Source organism: Miscanthus floridulus, chromosome 7 (genome assembly GCF_019320115.1).
Source record: "Miscanthus floridulus cultivar M001 chromosome 7, ASM1932011v1, whole genome shotgun sequence".
Classification (NCBI taxonomy): Eukaryota; Viridiplantae; Streptophyta; class Magnoliopsida; order Poales; family Poaceae; genus Miscanthus; species Miscanthus floridulus.
Window position 1 is genome coordinate 54383430 of NC_089586.1, and position 21651 is coordinate 54405080.

At 43.8% G+C, this 21651-nt stretch overlaps 1 protein-coding gene across 6 annotated transcripts; it reads right to left on the reverse strand.

Moving 5' to 3' along the window:
* Positions 1-3696: 3696 nt before the first annotated feature.
* On the reverse strand, positions 3697-11566 carry LOC136463252 (uncharacterized). Of its 6 annotated transcripts, XR_010760945.1 has the most exons (11): positions 11204-11563; positions 10720-10847; positions 9823-9876; positions 8924-9037; positions 7151-7219; positions 6997-7077; positions 5960-6085; positions 5521-5679; positions 4973-5053; positions 4761-4893; positions 3697-3973 (listed from the first exon to the last, which is right to left on the reverse strand). XR_010760945.1 is itself a non-coding variant. In XM_066462259.1 (10 exons), exons 1-10 carry the CDS (start codon positions 11466-11468, stop codon positions 4819-4821), a joined length of 1152 nt encoding a protein of 383 aa, XP_066318356.1. In that variant the 5' UTR covers positions 11469-11562; the 3' UTR covers positions 4606-4818. The 6 variants fall into 6 exon arrangements, 4 of the variants coding, with proteins under 4 accessions (XP_066318356.1, XP_066318357.1, XP_066318358.1 ...); XR_010760946.1 differs by lacking the exon at positions 3697-3973 and having other exon boundaries at positions 4606-4893; positions 5493-5679; positions 11204-11566; XM_066462259.1 differs by lacking the exon at positions 3697-3973 and having other exon boundaries at positions 4606-4893; positions 11204-11562.
* Between the last annotated feature and the right edge of the window lie 10085 nt (positions 11567-21651).

Here is a 21651-nt window from a genome sequence, read left to right on the forward strand (position 1 = left end):
GTCTTGGTACCCTCATCTGACGGCTCTTCCTTGTACCGTGAGCTTCACACTTGGGGCACTTGTCCAAGTCTTTGTATTTTTCTTCACGGTACAATATACAATCATTGGAAGACGTGTGGATTTTTTCAACCTTGAGGCCGATGGGGCAGATCATTTGTTTGGCCAAGTATGTCTTTTCTGGCAACTTATTTTTTTCTGGGAGCATTTTCCTTATTATACCTAACAACTGATCGAAGCCTTTATCGCTCAATCCGTTTGTCGACTTGAACTCTAACAGCATGATGTTGGCTTCCAGTTTGCTCATTGGACAATCCCTATACAATGGTGTTTTGCCATCTTGTCTCATTTTCTCTAACTTTCTTAGCTGTCTTTCACTAAGACATCCGGTCTCTACATTACGTAGCAGCTGAGAAATGCCATCGTTATCCTCGGTGTCATCAGCTAGCGTGTTCCTAAACACATTATTAACTTTGGCCACAGGTTCCGTGTTGACACCGGGTTCCTCATCAGCATCATGGATGGCTACGTCAGGCATGTCCACATCATCATTGTTTTCCTGTAGAACATTCACACCAACCTCGCCATGCATAGTCCATATCGTATAGTTTGGTATGAACCCCCTGGTAATCAAGTGCGATCGTATAGACTAAATTTGACAAATATTCCTTTGATTCTTGCAATCTTTGCATGGACAGAAGACAGGGTTCCCATTCCCAGCATGGGCTTTGGCATCGGTGATAAACTGGCTGACAAATCCGGCAGTGATGAGGCTGACAGTGATGTGCAAATCTGACGTAGTGTGAATAAGATGGTTTTAGGTGACAAGTATTTTCCTATTCCTTCGCTCCTTTATAGTATGGATAGATATGTTGATTGAGAATGGATATTATTCAAGTGGTCTAGAATGGGCATGAAACTTACTGGCACCATTTCAGAATGCCAAATCTTGTAATGTGCTATAAGAGCTATTATTGTATGCATGTCTTTGAGGCACGTGGTTTCTATTTTTGTTATCTTTGGGAAAGGTTGGAAGGCTGCACTTGGGACTAGGTGACACTTGGGAACGGTCATCAAAAGTGGGGGACAGCAAGCTAGCAAAACTACCCTTGGCTTTGGCTGCAGGCAATGTTGGATGGCCTGGATGCTGGTGCCATGTAAGTAAGGGAGCTGAACATCAAAACGTTGTGAACGTCAGTTTGAAGTATTGTGTTTTTAGATAACAATACAATACACGTTCATATTTATATTATTGTAGCCATGTATGCTTTAACAAAAAGCCCAGAATACCTTAAAAGATACAGTGCCTCAAAGACATGCATGCAATAATAGCTCTTATAGCACATTACAAGATTTGGCATTGTGGAATGGCGCCAGTAAGTTTCATGCCCATTCTAGACCACTTGAATAATATCCATTCTCAATCAACATATCTATCTATATTGTGTTTTTAGATAACAATACAATACACGTTCATATTTAACAAAAAGCTCAGAATACCTTAAAAGATACGGTGCGAAATAAATGGCTGCTACGATTGGTGTATGTGAGAATATGGAATACAATTTACCACAGCGCAGATACATAAGTCGCTTGCTCCTGCTTTTATTACTTGTTTCCTATATATTATTCTAATCGCTATCATGTTTACAGTTTCTTTTGCTATGTCTACACGTTAGAAAATATATGCTTTATGTTTTCGACCAGCAGAAAGAAGACGCTTATCATGATTGGTAAAGACACACTATTGTTGATGTATGCTACGCAAACTCTTGGATTTAACTTGCAGTACATAGCTGCAGTGAATGTACATATTCCTGGATGGAACGAGAATATCTTCAAATGAAAATTCATCCGTGAAAAAAACATTGTAGATTACGTAGATGGGTAACCAACTAAGAGTCGTCGTCGCTTGTAATAATAATACTTATGATTTAACTATTTCTATATATTACTGATGATGAATCTTGGCACAGACACTCAAGTGGATACCTTATTCTACAGTATATGTCTGCGTGGAATAGACCTAAAGCTACACATATTTATATTGTGAGATAACATACTTTGTTTTTAAGGTTTTACGAGAGATTTTTCAAGACACGTAGTATTACCCATGTGGCAGGCACTGATATTTATATATATACTAAAACCTGTGTATAGGATGATATGGAGATGCGGCGGAACTTATTCGTAGATTTGTCGGCGCACGAATGAAATGGATATCGGAGATTTCTTCCTGCCGATATAAAATATTATCTTAGCCGCATCATGAAAAGTAGAGTTTGTGAGACTGCGACGCCGCTTTCTCCGTGATTGTGTTAATTTTACGAACTTTGCTTTTTGGATTAAATGTCACTTTAACGTTGATATTTTATTTTACAGTATTGTTATTTTATCGTGCGATCCATGTGTTTTAAATATAAAAATTTAGCTGTCCTGTAGCAACACGCGAACACGAATCTACTTAATATAGAAAGATAAATGCAGTTGTATGCGGAAAAGGGATCTGTATCCTGTTAGAATTAGAACTCGGACGCGGTATCCTAGAACTCGTTTCTTATTACTCCGTATTATCTTATTCTTTACTTTTTGTCCTATAGTTGTATTCTATTTTGTATTGATGTCGGTCGGACTCGGCCAGACTTGGCAACACTGTTGTCTAAGAGAGCGGCGAATGGTAACCTTTGTTTAATAGGATTCATGAGCTAGTTGGCGTACCGCGCCGTGCGGGAGACGAAGCAGGGGAGGGAGAGACCGGGCGTGCAGCGCGGGAGAGACAAGCTGAGTCGATTCAGCGTGCGACCACACAGAGTTTGGGCCATTGGGCCAAAAGAATAGGTCGAACGAAGGTGGAGAGAAATTTTACCTTTCTATATGTATACCTAATAATAAGGAGCTAAAATTTCTGTCACTGAATTTTCGTGCAACTAAGACATTGACTCGGTTACCGTATACATTTTTTCTGTTTTCATGTCCGAGTCCTTTTTCTTCCCATAGATTTTATTTCTTTTTCCCAGACTAAAAGTGAAGGAAGGAGAATTCGGTAAAAACACAAACCAACTTGGATACGCATACTTCAGGCAATTGGATCCAAGTCGAATCCAAATAGAAATAGAAATCGAGAAAAACAACCACCATAAATTACGTGATTGGACCAAAAAAACCAAACAAAAAGAATTCGATCAGTTCGTGACCTTAAGGGAAGATTTGTAGGCGAGATGCTTGTGCCGGACTGCCAGCCGCTTCGCCTTCGTCAATGCCTAAGGCAATAAAACTTAACTATCTGAACTATCGATGTCGCATCATCGCCCCGTAGCATCCCCACCGGCCGCCGCAGGCACGTCTGCGCCGCTGATGCTGCGCTCCTGCTATTTCTTTGTGATGGGTGAATATCAAAAGTAGCACCTATACGAATTTAAGCTTTTGCAGTCCTGTAGCTGTGCAGCAAGCTGAAACGAACAAATCAACGTTTGATAGTTTTTTTTTCCTCCAGTTACAACAAACGGACATATTTGCTACTCCCTCCATTCCAAATTATAATTCGTTTGACTTTTTTTACTCCAAGTTTGACCATCTATCTTATTCAAAAAATTTATACAAACATAGTCAAATTTATGTCATTTTTGAAAAACTTTTGTTAACAAAGCAAACCACAATAAAAGAAGTGATATTTTCCATAAAGTTTTGAATAAGAGTGTTCATACTTAGGGCCACAAAAGTCAAACGAACTAATTGGAAACGGATTTAGTAGTAAATATTATATACATGTATGTATAGATATAGATGAAGAAGTGGCTGCAAGCATTTCATAGCGCAGTTCAAACAGATTTATATACTGAATCAAAAGGACTAGCTGCACGTATTTCCTCATCGAGGGATTCTGATTCAAAACTATTCGCAAAAGCAGGCGCGAGCGAGGAAGCAAACCCCCACTGTTAGCGTGAGCGAGGAAGCAAACCCCCAAAGCCCCACTGATCTGCAGTTCAAAGTCAAGCAACTCAGGGGTCCATCGTAGGGATGGGCTTTCCTACAAAACTTCGGGCCAGGTAACTGAAAATTAGAGCATTAAAAATTGCTATCTAAACTAATGTTGGCCCTGAAAAAACATTACCCAAAATTTCAAACAACCGATAATTCAAGTTCAGATTTCACCTGATATACAGATAATTAACAAATCCAACATAATTAATTTTAGGCAACCAATAATTCAAGTTCAGATTTCACCCAATATACCCAAAACTAACAAATCCAATAATTTTAATAAAATTCCAGTAGCATATTAAAACAATAAAAAGAATCCATTAAAACACTTCATGCCTTTACATATATCAATTAACAACAAATCAATTATCAGACTAGCATATATCTATATAGCCATACCAAATAATAGATTTATAGCGCACACTTTATGTCTTTATATTAGATGTAGAATAGCAAAAATTTAGGATATTTCGAGTAATTCAGATACCAGAGAACATTCCCAAACTAAATTCTGATTTTTATAGTTACTATAAAAAATTATTATCATCAGGCATTTTGGGTTCAGGTACTTCGAGTCTAGGTTTGGGTAATTCAGGGATTGGATATGCACTCCACCTTACACTTGCATACGATATGTTTATGTATTTTGCCCACCCCTAATCCATCGTACACTTACATACGATAACTTTGAGTTCTGTATCTATAACAGTTACAAGATAGACAAGATATTCTTGAAACGTCCTGGTGACGGCATATTTTTCACATATTTCACATTTCTATACCTTTGGAACCAAGGGGGAAAAAACCAAGATTGCACAGCTCCTGTTTTCCGACAAGTTGTCATTTCCTTGAGCTGAACCATGTTGAATAAATGAACCAAGCGATCCACATTGGAGAAATGACAACAAGATATGCCTGCAGTTTGACCCAAGGAAACTCGTGATTTTCAGTTCGACAGCTGCAGAGGTAAGACTAGTAATCGAGAAATACTCACCAAGATAAATGTAACTGGCTCGTTCGACAAACCACTGCTATATTTGTTGGATTCCATCACATCACGGATAAAAACTTGGGCCTGCAGAAGTCATGCCCAGTTAGTCTCACATCCATTCAAGACTTGTGAAGGCGTGGATACATGTTGGCAGGTGCATTCATCTAATGATAAATAACATTTTGTGAAATTTGTATGACATGATTTTATTATACAGGGTACATATCTAATATGTCCTTTTTGCATTAGCTATATGCTCATTGGCACCAACTATAAGTAAATAAACAGTGAAGCTATCCTACATGATCAATGTAGGAGCAGCACACATGCTCACTGAATCTGCATCAGCATCAGCATGACTAAATAGTCCTTGAATGGGATGGACATGTTCATATTCAAAACCATTCTACAGCTTCAATGAGATGAACATAGTATTAACATCTTCCATGTACAACTTTTAGATTTTTTATTAAAAAAAACATTTTCCAAAAAAAACTAAACACACCAGGGAAATGTAGGGCACCTATATTTCTTAGAACAAAATAGGGCACCTTATGATGAAACTTCTGTGCTGATGAGATGAAAATCTTGAATTGGTTATATGGAAGAGAAATGCTTGATTTTGAAACGGTACCACCCAAAAAGAAGACATCAGGCTTGTTAATATCAGATATATACTGGCGACGAATTGCTTTGCGGAACCGAGAAGTCTACAAGAAAGGAGGGAAACACTAGAATCAGTGCACAAAACAGTTTAGATACAAGACACAGGTCACCACAAGTGCTAGAGACATTATGAAGGATATTTGTGACTGCATGAAGAGTGGTACAGGTACTTTATTGTAACCATTTAGTCATTTCAATATGCATCTTATTACTGGTATGTTTTTCTTTATTTGATACGAATAGGTGAGCACATGCATTTTGCACTTCTTAATTAATAATATTGAATCGCATTAATAATGTAAGACATGGAGTAATAGCAGGTACCTCATGGTAGCATCTGCTTATTGCTTGTACAAAACTTCTAGACTGTTCATATGTATGTGAAAAGCAGGACCTCGCATATGATGCCACTCTAAGATAAATACCATCAAGCTTCATATTCCTGACATACTGCAGACAAAAACATCAGCAAACACAGTTTGACAATGCAAAGGAAAAATTCCAGGTCAAATACAAGGCGTGAATAATAAAGGACTAATGATGCGCAGAGTGAATAATACGAACTAGCATGTGTTTAATTTGCACATATTTTACTAACTCCCAATGAATATTTTCTTTATTCAGAGAGTGCGGTCAATAAATGACCATATACTTCCACACTTTCAATTCTGAAAAACAGAAAAACAAGAAAATACTTGAAAACTTGCTATAATTTATAAAAGATTGATGAAATGCTTTGGTATCAAACAAAGCAACATGTTGTCAGGAGATCAGGGCAGGTAAAACACAAAGAAAGGCTAAAATAACGGCGTGAAAGAGACTAGGGCTTTGGAATAGGAGGCAGAACTCAGAATATAAGTTTTGTACAGAACAGGAAAATTATTTTCTTGATCACCAGGATACAAAGCATACCCTTTTCGTGGGGATGAACTCAACTACCTAACCCTATCTATCTATCTAGGGATCATCAGATTGGAGCCACCAAAACCAAATTGACTCCAAGACTTTTTTAGTTTATTATTCTCGGAGTTCTAGAAAGTGCTAGGTGTAGATGATTTAGCATGTGCAATGATCAACAACCTTTTCATGTGGACAAGTCTCCTTTTTACTATTTGAAGAAATAGGTGAAGTGTTCTTTCTAGGAAGAAGTTTATTTAGCTAGCCCAGCAATCCACTTTGTCTACTTAACCCTCTGAACAAAATTTGGCTCGATTTACTCGCCAAACTATTTTCGTTAGTCCAATGTACCCTATTCACGCCTAGATTATAGCAAGCTTCAACTAAATATTGCAACAGAAGTACAACATTTAGAAAAGGCAATGCAGGATATTCATATATTGAAGTTAGAGGTGCCAGAGTACCTTAACAATTATTTCTTTTCCAGGCCACTTATAAACTGTATCTGATGGACTACTTCTCTCGAAAACTTTTGACGTCATCATCTGCGTTCATTTCGCTAAATGAAAGAACTGCTTCTGCATATTGTATAGTAGCATGATATAAATGATGGATTACCTTAGTTAACACAAATGCTTGTTCAAGTTGTCGAATTTGGATCCATTGTTCCGCAGTCATATCCTCTATCTGATATAGAAATTGCAAAGTTTACAAATTCCTAGATAATATCTTCATAATGTCAATTACTAGGGTTCATATCTGTTTCCTAACAATGTCAAGCAGCTGTTTCAAGAGAAAAAACTGTCGTTTTCCATTGAATAAACAGCAATTGGAAAAGTGCATATTCCTGCTGTCCTCCAATGTCTTATGCCATCATGTTTTCTAAACAATGCTCACTTCATGATATCAACATTATCTCCTTGTTTTGTTGATCCACATTAACTTCTCTTTAAATTTCTCTCTCTTCGTCATTAACAAAGGACCTGCTGCCACTATCCTGTCAGATGCACCATCACTGCTCTTACCCTCCACCAATGTACCTCTAGCTTAACATGGACCCTCCACCAAGTTCTCCAGAGCGATGGCCGATGCCATGTCCTCCCTGCTCTTTAAAACTGTAGCAGCCAACTTGAACATTCCTTTGCTGCTTCTTTAGCCTCTCTGGTATAAAGATAAACTAGCCATCATTTGACTTGGAGGTGTATAAGGCACTCTGCTCTCCACCTCCCGCTCCAATACAAGGTCATAGAAGCATCCACATTGCCCTCTACCACTGATTCCAAGAGTTACAATCATCTCTGCATGTAGCTGCCCCATTCACCACTTTCCCTATACCAACTTGCAAGAGTTTGACAATGCCAGATTGAGTCAACTGATTGATTCAGAGTTTTTTTTTCCAGGGGCGGGGGTGGGTGGGGGGATTTTAGTTTTTTAGATCCCAATTTTCCGTCATCATTAGGTTGTGCTTTACATTGCCACCCAATTGGTTAACAGCACACAGCAGTATAGGATCGCCAAATGAGATAAAAAGTCTAGGGCCATTTTTGGAGGAAAAAGGAGTTATATCTATCATGGAACAGCATGCAGACACATGGCAGCAAGGCATGGAGGGAACAAAAACCAAAAACTCGTACCATGGAAGGAATAAACATGTTCTTTAGAGGCACATCTCAGAACTCTTTGTAAAATAAAGGATTTTCTTTTGTTTGATGTGTACCAAATTAATTCTTATAACTTTTATACCTAGTTCCAAGCCTCCAAAAATGCAAACTCTATTACGCGACCTGTGAGAGCACACAGCGTGCGACCATGTGGCCCATAAGCCCAGCGCGACCCCGCAGCCCATAAGTCCTCAGCTGCTGCCGCCGCCGGAGACGCCGGCATTAAGGTTCTGGGTTAGGGATTTGGGGTCTTTTAGGGTATCTCTATTGCCAATGGCCTTAGAAGGGGGACGGGCCTCAGGCGGCGGCCGAACTGACGGTGGTCGGTTGAGGGGCGGCAAGCAACGCACCGGGACTCGGGAGACATCCAGCTGGGAAGAGCTCGCAATGGGGGCAAGCTGCTCTAGTTCTGGCTCCTCCGGTTGGGGTTAGGGGAGAGCGGGGTGGAGCGAAGGGGTTAGGCGGTGGGCGGGGGCAGCCACTCACTAGGGACTACGGTGGAGGCCGGAGGAGGGAGCGGGCTGGTGCGGCTCAACAGAGAAGAACTACGCACAGGCAGGGCAGCCGGCAGTTGCACTCTCCTCGTATAACACAACCGGTCGTGGCTTAACCGCCTCCCTCCAACAAACCACAAACTTTAGTTGCTTTTCAAGTAACAGTACATAATAAGTTGTAAATGCAAATGAAACCAACTAGCCAGCACAATGACAGTCAGAAGCCAAGAGCATACCTTTTTGACCTCCAAGTTCAGAGCTTCCACCCTTTTCTCAGTATCACGTGCTAATGATTCAGCGGTGTAAGAATTCATGTTTATCTTACTGACCTCGTGCTGAAGCTGTCGCACCTATACAGCATTCAAACCATGAGTCCAATGAGATATGAATTTGATTGAGTATTGCCTTTTATATTTCATATAGTATAAAGCATTAGACTCTCCTGTCTAGCAAACCTCAATTTGCTTGGGACTAAAAGGCTTTGTTATTGTGGTGTATAAAATAAAGCAAAAACTGAAAAAACTATAGATGTAACTTTCATGCCCAGGTGATCAGTGGAATAGATATAAAAACATATATTTGTAGTATTATTTAAAAGGGGCGTGCCCAGTGCAGAGAGCTCCCGCTCTGTGCGGGGTCTGGGGAAGGGTGTCAGTGGCAAGTCTTACCCTCGCCTGTACAATGCGAGGAGACCGCGACTCGAACCCGGGACCTTCCGGTCACAGGCGGTAAGACTCTACCGCTTGCACCAGGCCCGCCCTTCATTTCTAGTATTATTTATCCTTTAAATATGTTAATGATTTGGTTCAGTCCGTAAGAAAAATTATACTATAATGTAAACATGTTTTCCATAAAAGAAGAGTCAGGGATGGGGCATGAGCTACCTTGGATACAATTATCATAGATAGAGAGAATAAGAGTGATAGAGATGTGCACATGGTCTGGGAAAAGAAGGAATATGCGATACTTCCCTTATATACAAATATACATGTGAAGAAAGGCAAGTAATGTTTAGTCACTTCTACATTTCAAGGATCATGCGCATCAATGGACATGTGAAAACTACAGGGTTATGTTTCGGCTTCAGCAAAGGCATTCATTAGCTACACAACACTATGGCTGCATGGAGAGGTACCTCATCTTCCATAGATTTAATGTTGCCAGCAGAATATGATTTGCTTTGGGAGTTCTGCAAACACAGGGAGCAAGTGTTATTATGTGCAAGGGAAGTATTTGGCGACATACTATCTGTTGTAATAAGGTTCTAGATAGACACCATTGTATCACATCACAAGAATTGTATAACAAAGAACATAAAACTGCCACATGTTTTATGAAGTGCATCAATTTAGTCAAAGATTGAACAGAAAAAAATTGGTTTCTTACATATTTTGATAAGTCAGATCTAATTCCCCACTTATGTTTCAAGTCAATATTTCCATTGAAATTATGTATGCCTTAAGATTTAAGATTAAAGAAATATAATATTCATGCAGCTTGCTAGCATCCACTTTGAAAATGAATATAATGAAATCAAGTACTCGCCATTTACAGCATGACTAACAACTTTCTTAAACCCACTCTCTAAATCCTTAGAGAGCCATTCTAATAAAAATTGCTCCCTGTAGCTCTGCACCCTCCAACATCTATATCCTGTTCAGCACTTTGAAGAGCCAACTCCGCTGTCTATCTTTAGCAAGAGAGAAACTAGCAATAGAGGATGGAAATATTTGGTGAGTTAGTTGAAGAAACTGTTGGAGGGGATTTTTTTTCAGCAAAATCTCTATTCCTAATAATAACCAAAATCTATATTCCCATTCATACGGAGGGATACAAAGAGACTCTTTGAGCTTAGATTTTAAAGCCTTTTTTTAAAAGGTGAAATGCTATTAATGTTTTCAATTATTCTACAGCACAATAAATGTTTATCCCACCTACACTAAAATGGTATATGAGAATGTAACTTTTTCTTTTGTTGAAAAGCAATGCAATACGTGAACATTCTTAGTTTCTTACTGATCTAACTGCATACCTTTGTACTGTCTGGTTCATTCATTAAAAGCTGGATTTCACGTTCCATTGCTTCATTGAGTTTGTTGTCCTCCTCCAAGATACTAGCCTTACTGTCCAGTGTCTTCACATTTGACTCTAGTAAAGATTCTATTCAAGAAATGGATTTAGTAAATTAACTAGGTACATAACCATACACATAGTAATTTGATCATTCAGCAGCAAGGGGATTCCAGTTGCATGTAATTATATGAATTATACGATGATGCCAAATACTCATCACAAGAAAGAAAATGGTGTGCTTGTGGGTGGATCGGGGTGTGTCCAGCTCCAATTGGTCTGATGACCTCAGATTGCACTGAGTGGATGGATCAGGTCACTGCAATCCGTTTGCTCTAGTACTTGTGCAACAAAATTTCCTACTTCCTGCTAATCTGGACTGACACTACATTGCGAGGAGGGTAAAAGGCAGCATTGGAGAGACAGGATCGGAGAAGGCGCCTCACCCAGCCGCGCGACCTCTTGCCTGAGCGCTTCAATCTCCAACCGCAAGGCGTCGGCGTCGGCGTCGGCGTCGGCTTCAACGTTGGCGCCCGCATCGGGCATAGCGCATATGGCGGTGACGAGCGAAGCGACGGCGAGCAGCGCCGCCGCGGAGCGCGCCCATCTGAGCGGGGCGGCGGAGGTACAGGAGAAGCGCGGGCGGAGGGCGGCAGAGAGGAGGTGGAGCGGAAGGAGGAGGGCGGCCTCCGCGGCGGCGCGGGAGGTCATGGTTTAGGGTTTAAGGCGAAGGCGGCGGGGGATGCAATCATGCAAAGTTGCAAACCAACGCGGCGCCCAAGCCCAAATAGGTTAGAGTAGAGTTGCCAAGATTTTTTTCCCAAGAGAGTTTTCTACGAAACAAAAAAAAGTATTGGAAGCATTAAATAAGACCATCTCCAAAGGTTTTCGATAAATCAAAAAGGTTTTTTTTTAATCCCTGCCATTACATTTCTTGAACTTTGGAGATATGTCATTACAATTCATCTATTCTAAAACTTGCCATTATAATTCTTCTTTTACTTGATTCTTGCCATTTTCTACGTCTTTCCGAGTGCCTAGGCCCACTGTCCGACCGTATATGTGTACGCATCATCCGTATGGACGAAAACACCCCTATTGCTTATCTCTCCCTCCTCTCGCTGAGGTGTGGGCGTGTGGGCCCCACACGTCAGCTTCACCTTCAACCTCCGGCCGGCACACGGTCTGAGACGGCGCCGCCGCAGCCGCAGATGCGAACTCCCCCAACGTCAGCCCTGCCCTACGCCAGGCGCCCATGCTGTCGTGCTTCCGCGCCCTGCATGATGCAGCGTTCGTTCCCCTCCCGACAAGGTCGTGGCACCCTTCCTCATCCCAACAACAGTCGTGATGGTCATTCAGATCGGAGGCCTTGTTGTGGTTGCAGGCACTGCTGACGGCATTCACGCCGCGCGCAGGTGTGTATGCGCTGATGATGTTGATGCCGATACGCTCGCTCGTAGTCGTACCCTCAGCCTTGTGTGTATGGATCTCGGTGATCGGCACCCACCCTTGAGCTCTGGATCCGTGCAAGGCGGTGAGCCGGTGGCGGCGGGGGGTGGATCCACACGGAGGCGGCGCTCCTTCCTCCCATGCCAACATGGTCACGACGGTCCTCCTCACTAGCGCTGGGCGTCGCTGCCCATGCCATAGAGAGCAGCGGCGGTCCTTCAACCTACCGGCGTCGGTAGTGCTCGCCCGACCAAGTTGCGGTCGTCCCCATCCAAACCATCCTTGGTGACCCTACCTACCACCGGAGCGTCGCGAGCACCGTGCCATAGCTGCGCCCGCCGCTGGCTGCCTTGTCCCACCCGGGCGAGGCCTCTGCGAGCCGAGTCGCGCCCACCCAACAGTGTGTTCGGTACCACCACTGCTCCAACGACACTCCCTGCGCCGTGAACACCACCGTCGATCGGAATCCACCTCCTCTGCTCCTGCGTTCAAGTAGAGAGAGAGACGACCTCGAGGGTAAAAGCTAGTGTAGTCTGGAGGTTGAAGGAGAAGCTGATGTATGGGGCTGAGTGGAGGAAGAGAGAAACGTCAAGGGTGTTTGGTCCATACGGAAAATATAGAGACGTATATGGTCTGACAGTGGGCTCAGGCATCCGAAAGACGTAGAAAATGGCAAGGATTAAGTAGAATAAGAATTGTAATGGCAAGTTTCAGAATAGGTGAATTATAATGGTAGATCTCCAAAGTTCAAGGATTATAATGGTAGGGATAAAAAAAACCCTAAAATAAAATATTAAAAATTTGGTCCCATAAAAAAAATTCTTCGTAGTAGTTTTTTTCCGCGCGAGATTGCTAGGACGGGGGCATCTACGTCGTCGCCGCCTCTTTGCACACTTCTGCCACCCCCAGCAAGCACCAGCCGGTGGCAGCCAGTCAACAGGCCACCGCTACTCACTGAAGTCTCGTCCAGCCGGTCGTTATCCCCTCCCATCCGGTTGCCAGCCACTTCTTACTGGCCACAACAAGAAGCTCATCGGTGGGCAATCACTAACGTTACGGGAGCATGGCATGCCCACATCCAGCACCCCTGTGGGTGCCACCTTTGTAGCGTGTATACCAGTTTTCAAATCATCCTTAGCATCAACCTTGCTAGAAACGAGTGAAACTAGATACCACGTGAGATCAACATTATATAACAGGGGTGATTCTGGGTTTACGAGGGACTATGCAAGGTCATCAAGGATGTTCTCAAGGAAGTTTTATTTGGATCGACTTTGGGTCATGACATCGATGAGCCAGTGTGGTGTGCCACCAAGGGTGGCGGGGTGGGATACGGTTTATGGGCACCTGGGGTAGGGTTTTTATAGTGGCAGCCAGCTATGGTGAGACAGCGGCTGACACTAGGTGACTGTTGGTATTTCTTAACGCAAACATAAATAATCCATAAGCGCACGGAATTACCGTTATAGTATTTCACCTGGAAGTATGCAGGGTATCGTATTTTCCACAGGAAACGGAGGTAAATCTTCTATCTAGTTCGTCCAAGGACAACGCAAGGATAGAGTTGGTAGAGGGTCGAGAGGATTCCTATGGTTTTAAAGTCTAAGGATAGATAAACTCTACTTCTAGTTGCTCACTTCGGGCACCGACTTACGCCTGGTCTGCCAAGTGATACTGGCCCATAGCTCTACGCCGTACCCGGACGTGAGGGATTATAAGGGACGGACAGGGCTATCACCACCTGCCGCCTATCCCTTAACCGTAGAGTATGAGGCAAACGAAGGTAGCCTCTAGCTTAGACACCACGTCTATGCAATCGACTACTACTCTAGCGTTGTATAGGGTATCCGCCACAGGGACGAACGACGAACCCGCAAACAAGTAAGAATAAAAGCTTAACTGATCAAAAGACTTAATAACATAAGAACCACGAACACTCACTTAGCAGATGAATCTGTTGAGGTGCAGGTGTTCGTCAAGGTACAAGCGGGGAGATACCGACAAGTCCGGCACTTCCTCGAACTCTCCCTCACATCTCTCTCAAGTACTCAACTCTAGCTAGCTAGGGCCTAAGCCCTTTAGAGTAATGCTCTTGCTCAAGTGTGGTAGCTCTTCTTCCTTGTGGTGTTGTTGTATGAGAGGGGGGAGTTCCTCCTTTTATAGGTGGAGAGTGTGACAGAACCGACCAATTTATAAGAGCACAAGTAAAATGGCAACCACCGAAATGATCGCACTATCATACTTGAGCCCATATAAACCCGGTAGTCCGTCGAGTACCACGAAGGGTCTCGATTCATCGCCAACATACAACCAAGATCGTACATGATTCAACATACATGCCACATATTACATAAAGTTCACAATTACCTCACCATACATCGAAGTACAATTAAAGTTATTATAAACCAAGTTCAAATGAAGTAGTAGCGGAAGCAAATCTAGTTTGAAACGAACATCTCACACCATCATTCAAATACTTTGCCAGTTTACGATCATAACCCACAAAAGCATCATAGAGGAGTTAACGAGAAGCGCCTTGCCTAGGGCCTACTCATCGTCCATGGTGGGATAGAAGCAGTTCTTATAATATCCCTGATAGACTGTATTACCTAGAACAAGTGGGAAATAAACCTTGAGTACAAGAAGGTACTCAGCTAGACTTACCCGTCACAAACTAAAAATAATGTGACTCCAAGGATCATGCAAGGCTTTATAAGTGGAGCTAGCTTGACAATATTTTGCATAAAAAGCCACTAGTTCAACTATACATTTTATAATTCGGGTATCAAGTTAATTATAGCTATTCACCTCTAGATTAACAACTAACCTATGCCAAACATGTGATATATCATTATGTAGCATCACAATAATAATCATAGCCGGTGTAGCATTCCCATGTCCAATATAACCATCAAATTCTATAGTCCAGTTACTACGATGCTAGGACTAGTCGAGTTTCTCACTATCCGAGAGAAATGACGATTTGAATCGGTTGCAACTAGCTGGGCAGTTATTCTTAACACAAACCCATATTTCCCCCGTCAGGGTCGTGTCGGGTCACCTTTGGTACAACTCAGGTACATATTTCATGGGTTCGATCAGCGCCACACAACTAGAGACAACCAGCTGCTAGGACGTTCAGACCCGACCTACCCTTGGGCTCACGTCTGGCTCCCCACACATCCTTACTACCATCCAGAGTGTGCACTCTAATAGAACGAGGTCCGTCCTGAGTTACTCAGCTTCGCGGTCGAAACGAGTTATCCGGCCAGCTAAGTGAGAGGCATGCGTTCAATCTCGACAGAAGCGCCAACAATGGTACGGTCCTTAATCGACACGGACGGTACCATCATAACCAAACCAACACCATTGAATATAAGTTCCCGCCTGGTCTCCACTTAATAACACCCCATGGTTATTTTCCACGATAACAAATATAGCCAATCGTGCCCCGGTATCCACCTATATCTCGCAGGTGATAGGAAATCACCCGACTTCTATCGGTCTAAGTATGACTAAGCATATGTTCGATCCTGGACCTACACAGGGTTCAAGGTATATTTTTAGATAAGGTAGTTCTATGTATCTAGTGTTTTCAACCAACTCTTATAACCTAATGCATCAAACATAAATGACTCAAGTGATATTTGTAAAAACATAGGAGGCTTAGAATGCTTCGAGGTTTGCCTTTTAGAAAGGAGGTAGGCCTGTGATCGGGGCACTTCGCTAATTCCTCAGGAACCTGCTCCTCGCTTTTGGGGGCTACCTGCTGTGGTCCCTCCTAATTATTCTCCTCCTTTGCCTCAAACTCCAAGAGTGTGATTCCTTCTGGCGATCCTATATGCATGAGCGTAAAATAAGATACAAGAATGCACAGGTAATGATATGGATGATATGATATGATGCATAAACGTAAATGTCCTTAACAACAAGGTGATAATAAGATTAACTTCTTTTACTGAGTAGGTGCATATCTCCTCTCTAGTAATTAAACAAACACCTATTTAGCATTTTTGGGCTGCAAGATAGTAGCTACTTGTTTTGACTATAACTGGAGTTATACGCATCCAAACAATATGGTTGTGGACTTTCTGGAAATCTTATGAAATTTCTTACAACTCACTTTTAATCATCTTAAGATGATTCAGTAGCTATCTAGGTCAAACAATTCAATCTTTTATATCTGTCTAGAGGAAAAGCAAATCTGACAGCAGAGTTCTAACAGCTATAACTCTCAAACCATCAGGCCTACAACCATGACATTTTAGGATGAGACAAATGAGTAAGTTATCTACAACTTTGTTATTAACAAGATTCACAGCAAACTTCATCTTCATTATGAAAACACCATGACAACAGAAACTATACATGCAGTCATCCAATTGAATTATAGAGCCATAATTAACTAGTTGCCTATAACCAATTTTTTTAGCACCACTACTAACATCAACATATCATATGCATCACAAGCACCCTAGAAAACATCATCATTAAGCCCAAATAATTTATTTATATTCATTTATTAATTTTCCTTATATAATAGGGTAATTTAGAGGATAAATATTTCTAGTGCTCAATAAACTCTGAGAAAATTATAGTAGGTTACATATAACCCCAATAGTCTACTATACAAATTTCATGTGATTTGGATAAGTATAGCAACCTCTACAAAAATGACAAGTTGCATAGGCTTATTTTAGCAAAAATAGTTTAGCCTAGTGAAAAGTGTCAAACAACAGATTTAATATTTTCTTACTTTCATCCTAGCATAAGAACACTATGTAAAAATTTGCATGATCATATGTTATATATTTTTACCCCATTTGTTTTTACTAGAAACTAGCAAATAATCAAGGTTAAATACAAAGACCATATTTCAAGTATGTCTTCTGTAGGTTTAGTATTTTTCTAGCTAGAGCATGTCAACACAAGACCCACAAAAATTAGAATAACAATTTAGCACTTCCCTAGCTCAAGTTATGCATTTTATAAGATAGAAACAAATTTAAAAGCACTTATCTAGCTTAATTTAATTCCCTCATAAATATATCCCAAACAGTAGGTTTCATATTTTTATCAAATAGTACACTTCATGATGAATCCAATAAAATTTGGATCATCTCATTTGGACACTCCTAACTCAAGATATAAATTTTTTAAGTTTGCATTCAAATCTATGAAAATAAATAAAGAAAATCAATTTCAAATTGGGCCTAATAGCTAGGTACACCCGGTCTATGCACCCACGGCGACTGATAGTGGGAGCCTGTGGGGGTATTAACCCCTATACCCTTATGGCTAAGCTTGGGCCGGCCCGGATCAATGGGTGCGGTCCACCCGAAAGACGACGTGCGGCCCAGCCAACCTGATCGAAGTCCCGCACAAGGAGTCAAGGCGGATTTGGCGATCAAGCAGGATCCTGGTCGGTTAGAATAGGAATCCTTATCCGGCCACATATGACAATTGTAACTAACTAGGATTAGTTTCCAGATCTGTAACCCTACCCCCCAGACTATATAAGGCGGGCAGGGGATCCCTCTAAAAAACATCTCTCTCTCTCATTGACATAGAGCAATACAAATCAAATGCAGGACGTAGGTATTACGCCTTCTTGGCGGCCGAACCTGGATAAAACCTCGTGTCTGTCTTGCGTCACCGTCTTGTTTGTGGCTTGCACATCTGTCTGCCGACAATCTACTACCTTGGGCATACCCCTAGGTAGACTGCCGACCATATTTCGTCGACAGTGGCGCGCTAGGTAGGGGGTGTGTGTACTGCTCTCCAAGCAAACAAGATGGTCATCATCTCCAGCTCCATGGCTACACCGAAAGGCCTCACGTTCACCGTCGGCCAGATCACCTGGACCACCGGCTCCGATGACTTCATCGCCATGACCACGGAGGAGGCGTGGATTCAGTCCGCGCCGACCACTACTTCACCTACATCGGCTACGGCTCCGACCACGATGGATACGGCTCCGACCACTATGGATATGGCTCCGACCACGATGGATCTGGCTCTGACCATGGTACATCTAGCTCTGACCACGCCTACATCACCTTTAGCCACGCCGACAACCCGTCATCCGCTTCCCCGCTACAAAGGGAAGCAGATCGACAACACCGACCTGCTCGATTCCATTAATCGGGTTAGCACCAAACTCGCTGAAACCCTAGCTCTGGTAAGTACGATTCGAAGTCAATCTAATGAGTAGGTAACCACTCCCCACAACAGATCTACCCGACCAGCTTAGACCAGTCGTCCTACGCGACTTGGAACAGATCTTGTTGTCATATCTACTCCTGAGGGGCGCTCCGTTCGTCGCCAGCCGACCTTCGCAATGGGCCTCTGACTCTCCGAGTATGAAGCCTCGATGGAGAACCACCAGGTCTAGCCCTACGGCCTGCAAAACACTGCCTCCAGCTACGCGTACAACTTACAACGCCGCTCGGATCTGCGTTTTATGCACCGACCTCGGCCGAAGCCACGCAACTTCGTCAACATGATTCGGATTGAAGATTATCGTGAAGGATCCATCCACACGGTCCAAGAAGGTGACTCCAGCTCCTCGTCTGGCACTGCATCTGATGCCTCCGTCCACACCAAGCTCCAGCATCATGAAGATGAAGGTGTCGAATACGATCTAGATATCCCGGATCATGCCCCGGGGTTCCCGTAATTCCCGTCTTTCCTACCAAGGCGAGGGGGTTTGATCAACGTTGTCAGCAATGATGAACCACCGGCAGTTGGCGAAACAGAACAAGAAAGGACTGCACGCGAGGCACGCAACATTGACCGGTTTAATCGCCGGCAAATCGAAGCCGAAGCAGACCAGGAGGCACGACGCATAAGGGTCCAGCCACGTGACCTCAACGATGCTTTCGACAGGGTGGGAGACAAACAAGTCTTCAGGACTCCAAGTGCTAACGTAGTCGTCGCCATGGCGACAATGCAACGGCTACCGAACACCCCAGAAACCCAAGCAGTTCGTGATGAAATACAAGCCTATCTGACGGCTGCTATGGCCCAGACCGCGGAGATTGCAAACCAAGCTCGGGCTCCATCCGTATCAGTCGAGTCAAGCCACAGCCGCTAACACCCAAGTCGTTCACAGCCACTCAACCAATGTGGCTCACGCAACAACGATGGCCATGACGGTGGTCGGGATGACAACCGCCGTCAGGAGGACAACCGTCGCGATGTCTAGGACGATAATCATCAAGACAACTGCGACAACCACCGAGATAACCGCGGTCGCAGGGCTAATGCAGATGGCAATCAAGATCACCACGATGGCAATAACGATCTCCGCCATTACCTCGGTGAACGCGACCTACGCGCTCACATCAACCAGAGAGCTGATGATCGAGCATCCCACGAAAGCTATCGTCGTATGGAGTATGACACTACCCACGGTCCACCGGGTTTGAAGCAGTTTACTCCGCACCTTCGCCAAGTCATATGACCCAAGAATTTCAAGCTCGAGAAACTTCAGAAGTACGACGGCAAAGAAAACCCCGAATTATGGGTCATGCTCTACGAAACCACGTGCAGATCAGCCATGCCTGACGAGCACATCATGTCTAACTACTTCCCAGTCGCTGTTGGCCATGCAGGTCACCAATGGCTGGTCAGCTTGCCGGCAAACTACTTTGATTCTTGGCAGGAGCTTAAGCAAGCCTTCATCGACAATTTCATTGCTACTTGTGAACAACCGGGCAACAAGTACGATCTGCAACGGATCCGAGACCGAAAAGACGAGCCACTGCGCGAGTACGTCTGGCGTTTCTCAGAGATGCGCATCAAGGTCCCATCAATCTCCAACAATGAGGCAATCGAGGCTTTCATCACTGGCCTCTGCTTCCATGATGCCCTAAGAGACAAGCTCCTCCGGAAGAGACCTGAATCGGTCATAGCGCTCCTAGCCACCGCTAAGAAATATGCGGATGTCGACGACGCTAAGAAGATAATTATTGAAGAAGCAGCAAGGGTTCCATGCTCCGACCACCCTCCACACCACGACGACTACCGCAGCAACTGTGGTCGGAACGACAATTTTGACCGCCGCAACTAGCGCAACGACTCCTGCGACCACCGTGACCAACGTAATCAGTGGCGTAACCGCCATGACGATTACAGGAGCAAGCGTGCTCGGGAAGACGATGGCGAGGTCAATACCGTTAAAAAGGGTGGCGGACGTCGTAATTACGAAGACAACTACGCCAAAGCATTGAAAGGGCCCTGCCAGCTCCATCCTAAGTCAAACCATACCATGGAAAATTGCCACGTTCTCAAGTCCATCTATACGCATCAACAGGCTCCGGACACATCCGACAAGCCTAACGATGCAGGGGAACAGCGCAATGAGGATAATGACGATGACGATGCAGACCCTCGTCACAAGTACGTCAAGCCAACCGATCGCGTGCACACCATCATCAGAGGCAAAGTGTCCATCGAGACCAAGCGGGAACACAAGCTGCTCGCCCGTGCTTGCTTGAATGTGGCCAACGCCGATAACCTCCTCACCGATCCGCGACTCCCTCCGTGGTCTCACCACAAAATCTCTTTCAGCAAGAAGGACCAATGGGCCACAATACCAGAGCCCGGACGTTTTCCCCTGGTCCTCGATCCTTGTATCAACAAGGTCCAGTTTGATAGAGTACTAATCGACGGTGGCAGCTCCATCGATATACTATTCAAGAACAGTCTGCCCGCCCTAAAGATAGATCAGGCGGATCTTAAGCCATACGAGGCACAGTTCTGGGGTGTTCTCCTCGGACAGGGCTCTACACCTCTCGGGCAGATCACGCTACCTGTGTAGTTTGGGACCCCGGACCACTTTCGCACCGACTACGTCAACTTTGTGGTCGCTGACTTTGATGGCACCTACCATGCTATTCTTGGTCGACCGTCGCTCACCAAGTTCATGGCCATACCTCATTACAGGTATCTGGTGCTCAAGATTCCTACCGAGAAAGGAGTCCTAACCCTCCGAGGTAACGTGTACGCCACTTACACCTGTGAAGACGATAGTTTCAAAATAGCAGAGGCCCACGACCTCTCTATTCACATGGCCAAGACCGTGCTTGACGCTAAGAAGACCTCAACCGACCACCTAGAGATCCCAGACCTCGAGACTCCACGCAAGAACATCAAGTCAAAGGAGCACAAGGTGATCCAGCTGGTCGACGGTGACTCCAGCAAAACGGCCCTTATCGGGGCCAACCTGGATCCCAAATAGGAAGACGCGCTCGTCGGGTTCTTGAGGAGCAATGTGGATGTGTTCGCATGGAAACCTGCCGACATGCCCGGTGTACCTCGGAACTTAATCGAGCACTCCTTGAATGTCAACAGCAAGGCCAAACCTATCAAGCAAAAGCTACGATAGTTCGCTCGTGACAAAAAGGAGGCGATTAGGGTAGAAGTGACACGGCTTTTGGCA

What these genes read in the sequence shown, in the direction of transcription:
- LOC136463252 (XM_066462259.1), bottom strand. Translation starts at nt 11,468, where the DNA reads ATGACCTCCCGCGCCGCCGCGGAGGCCGCCCTCCTCCTTCCGCTCCAC. An exon ending in ATGAACCAGACAGTACAAAG is followed by an intron (nt 9,877 to 10,719) that starts GTATGCAGTTAG and finishes CTGTGTTTGCAG; the next exon opens with AACTCCCAAAGCAAATCATA. An exon ending in TTAAATCTATGGAAGATGAG is followed by an intron (nt 9,038 to 9,822) that starts GTACCTCTCCAT and finishes AATGCTGTATAG; the next exon opens with GTGCGACAGCTTCAGCACGA.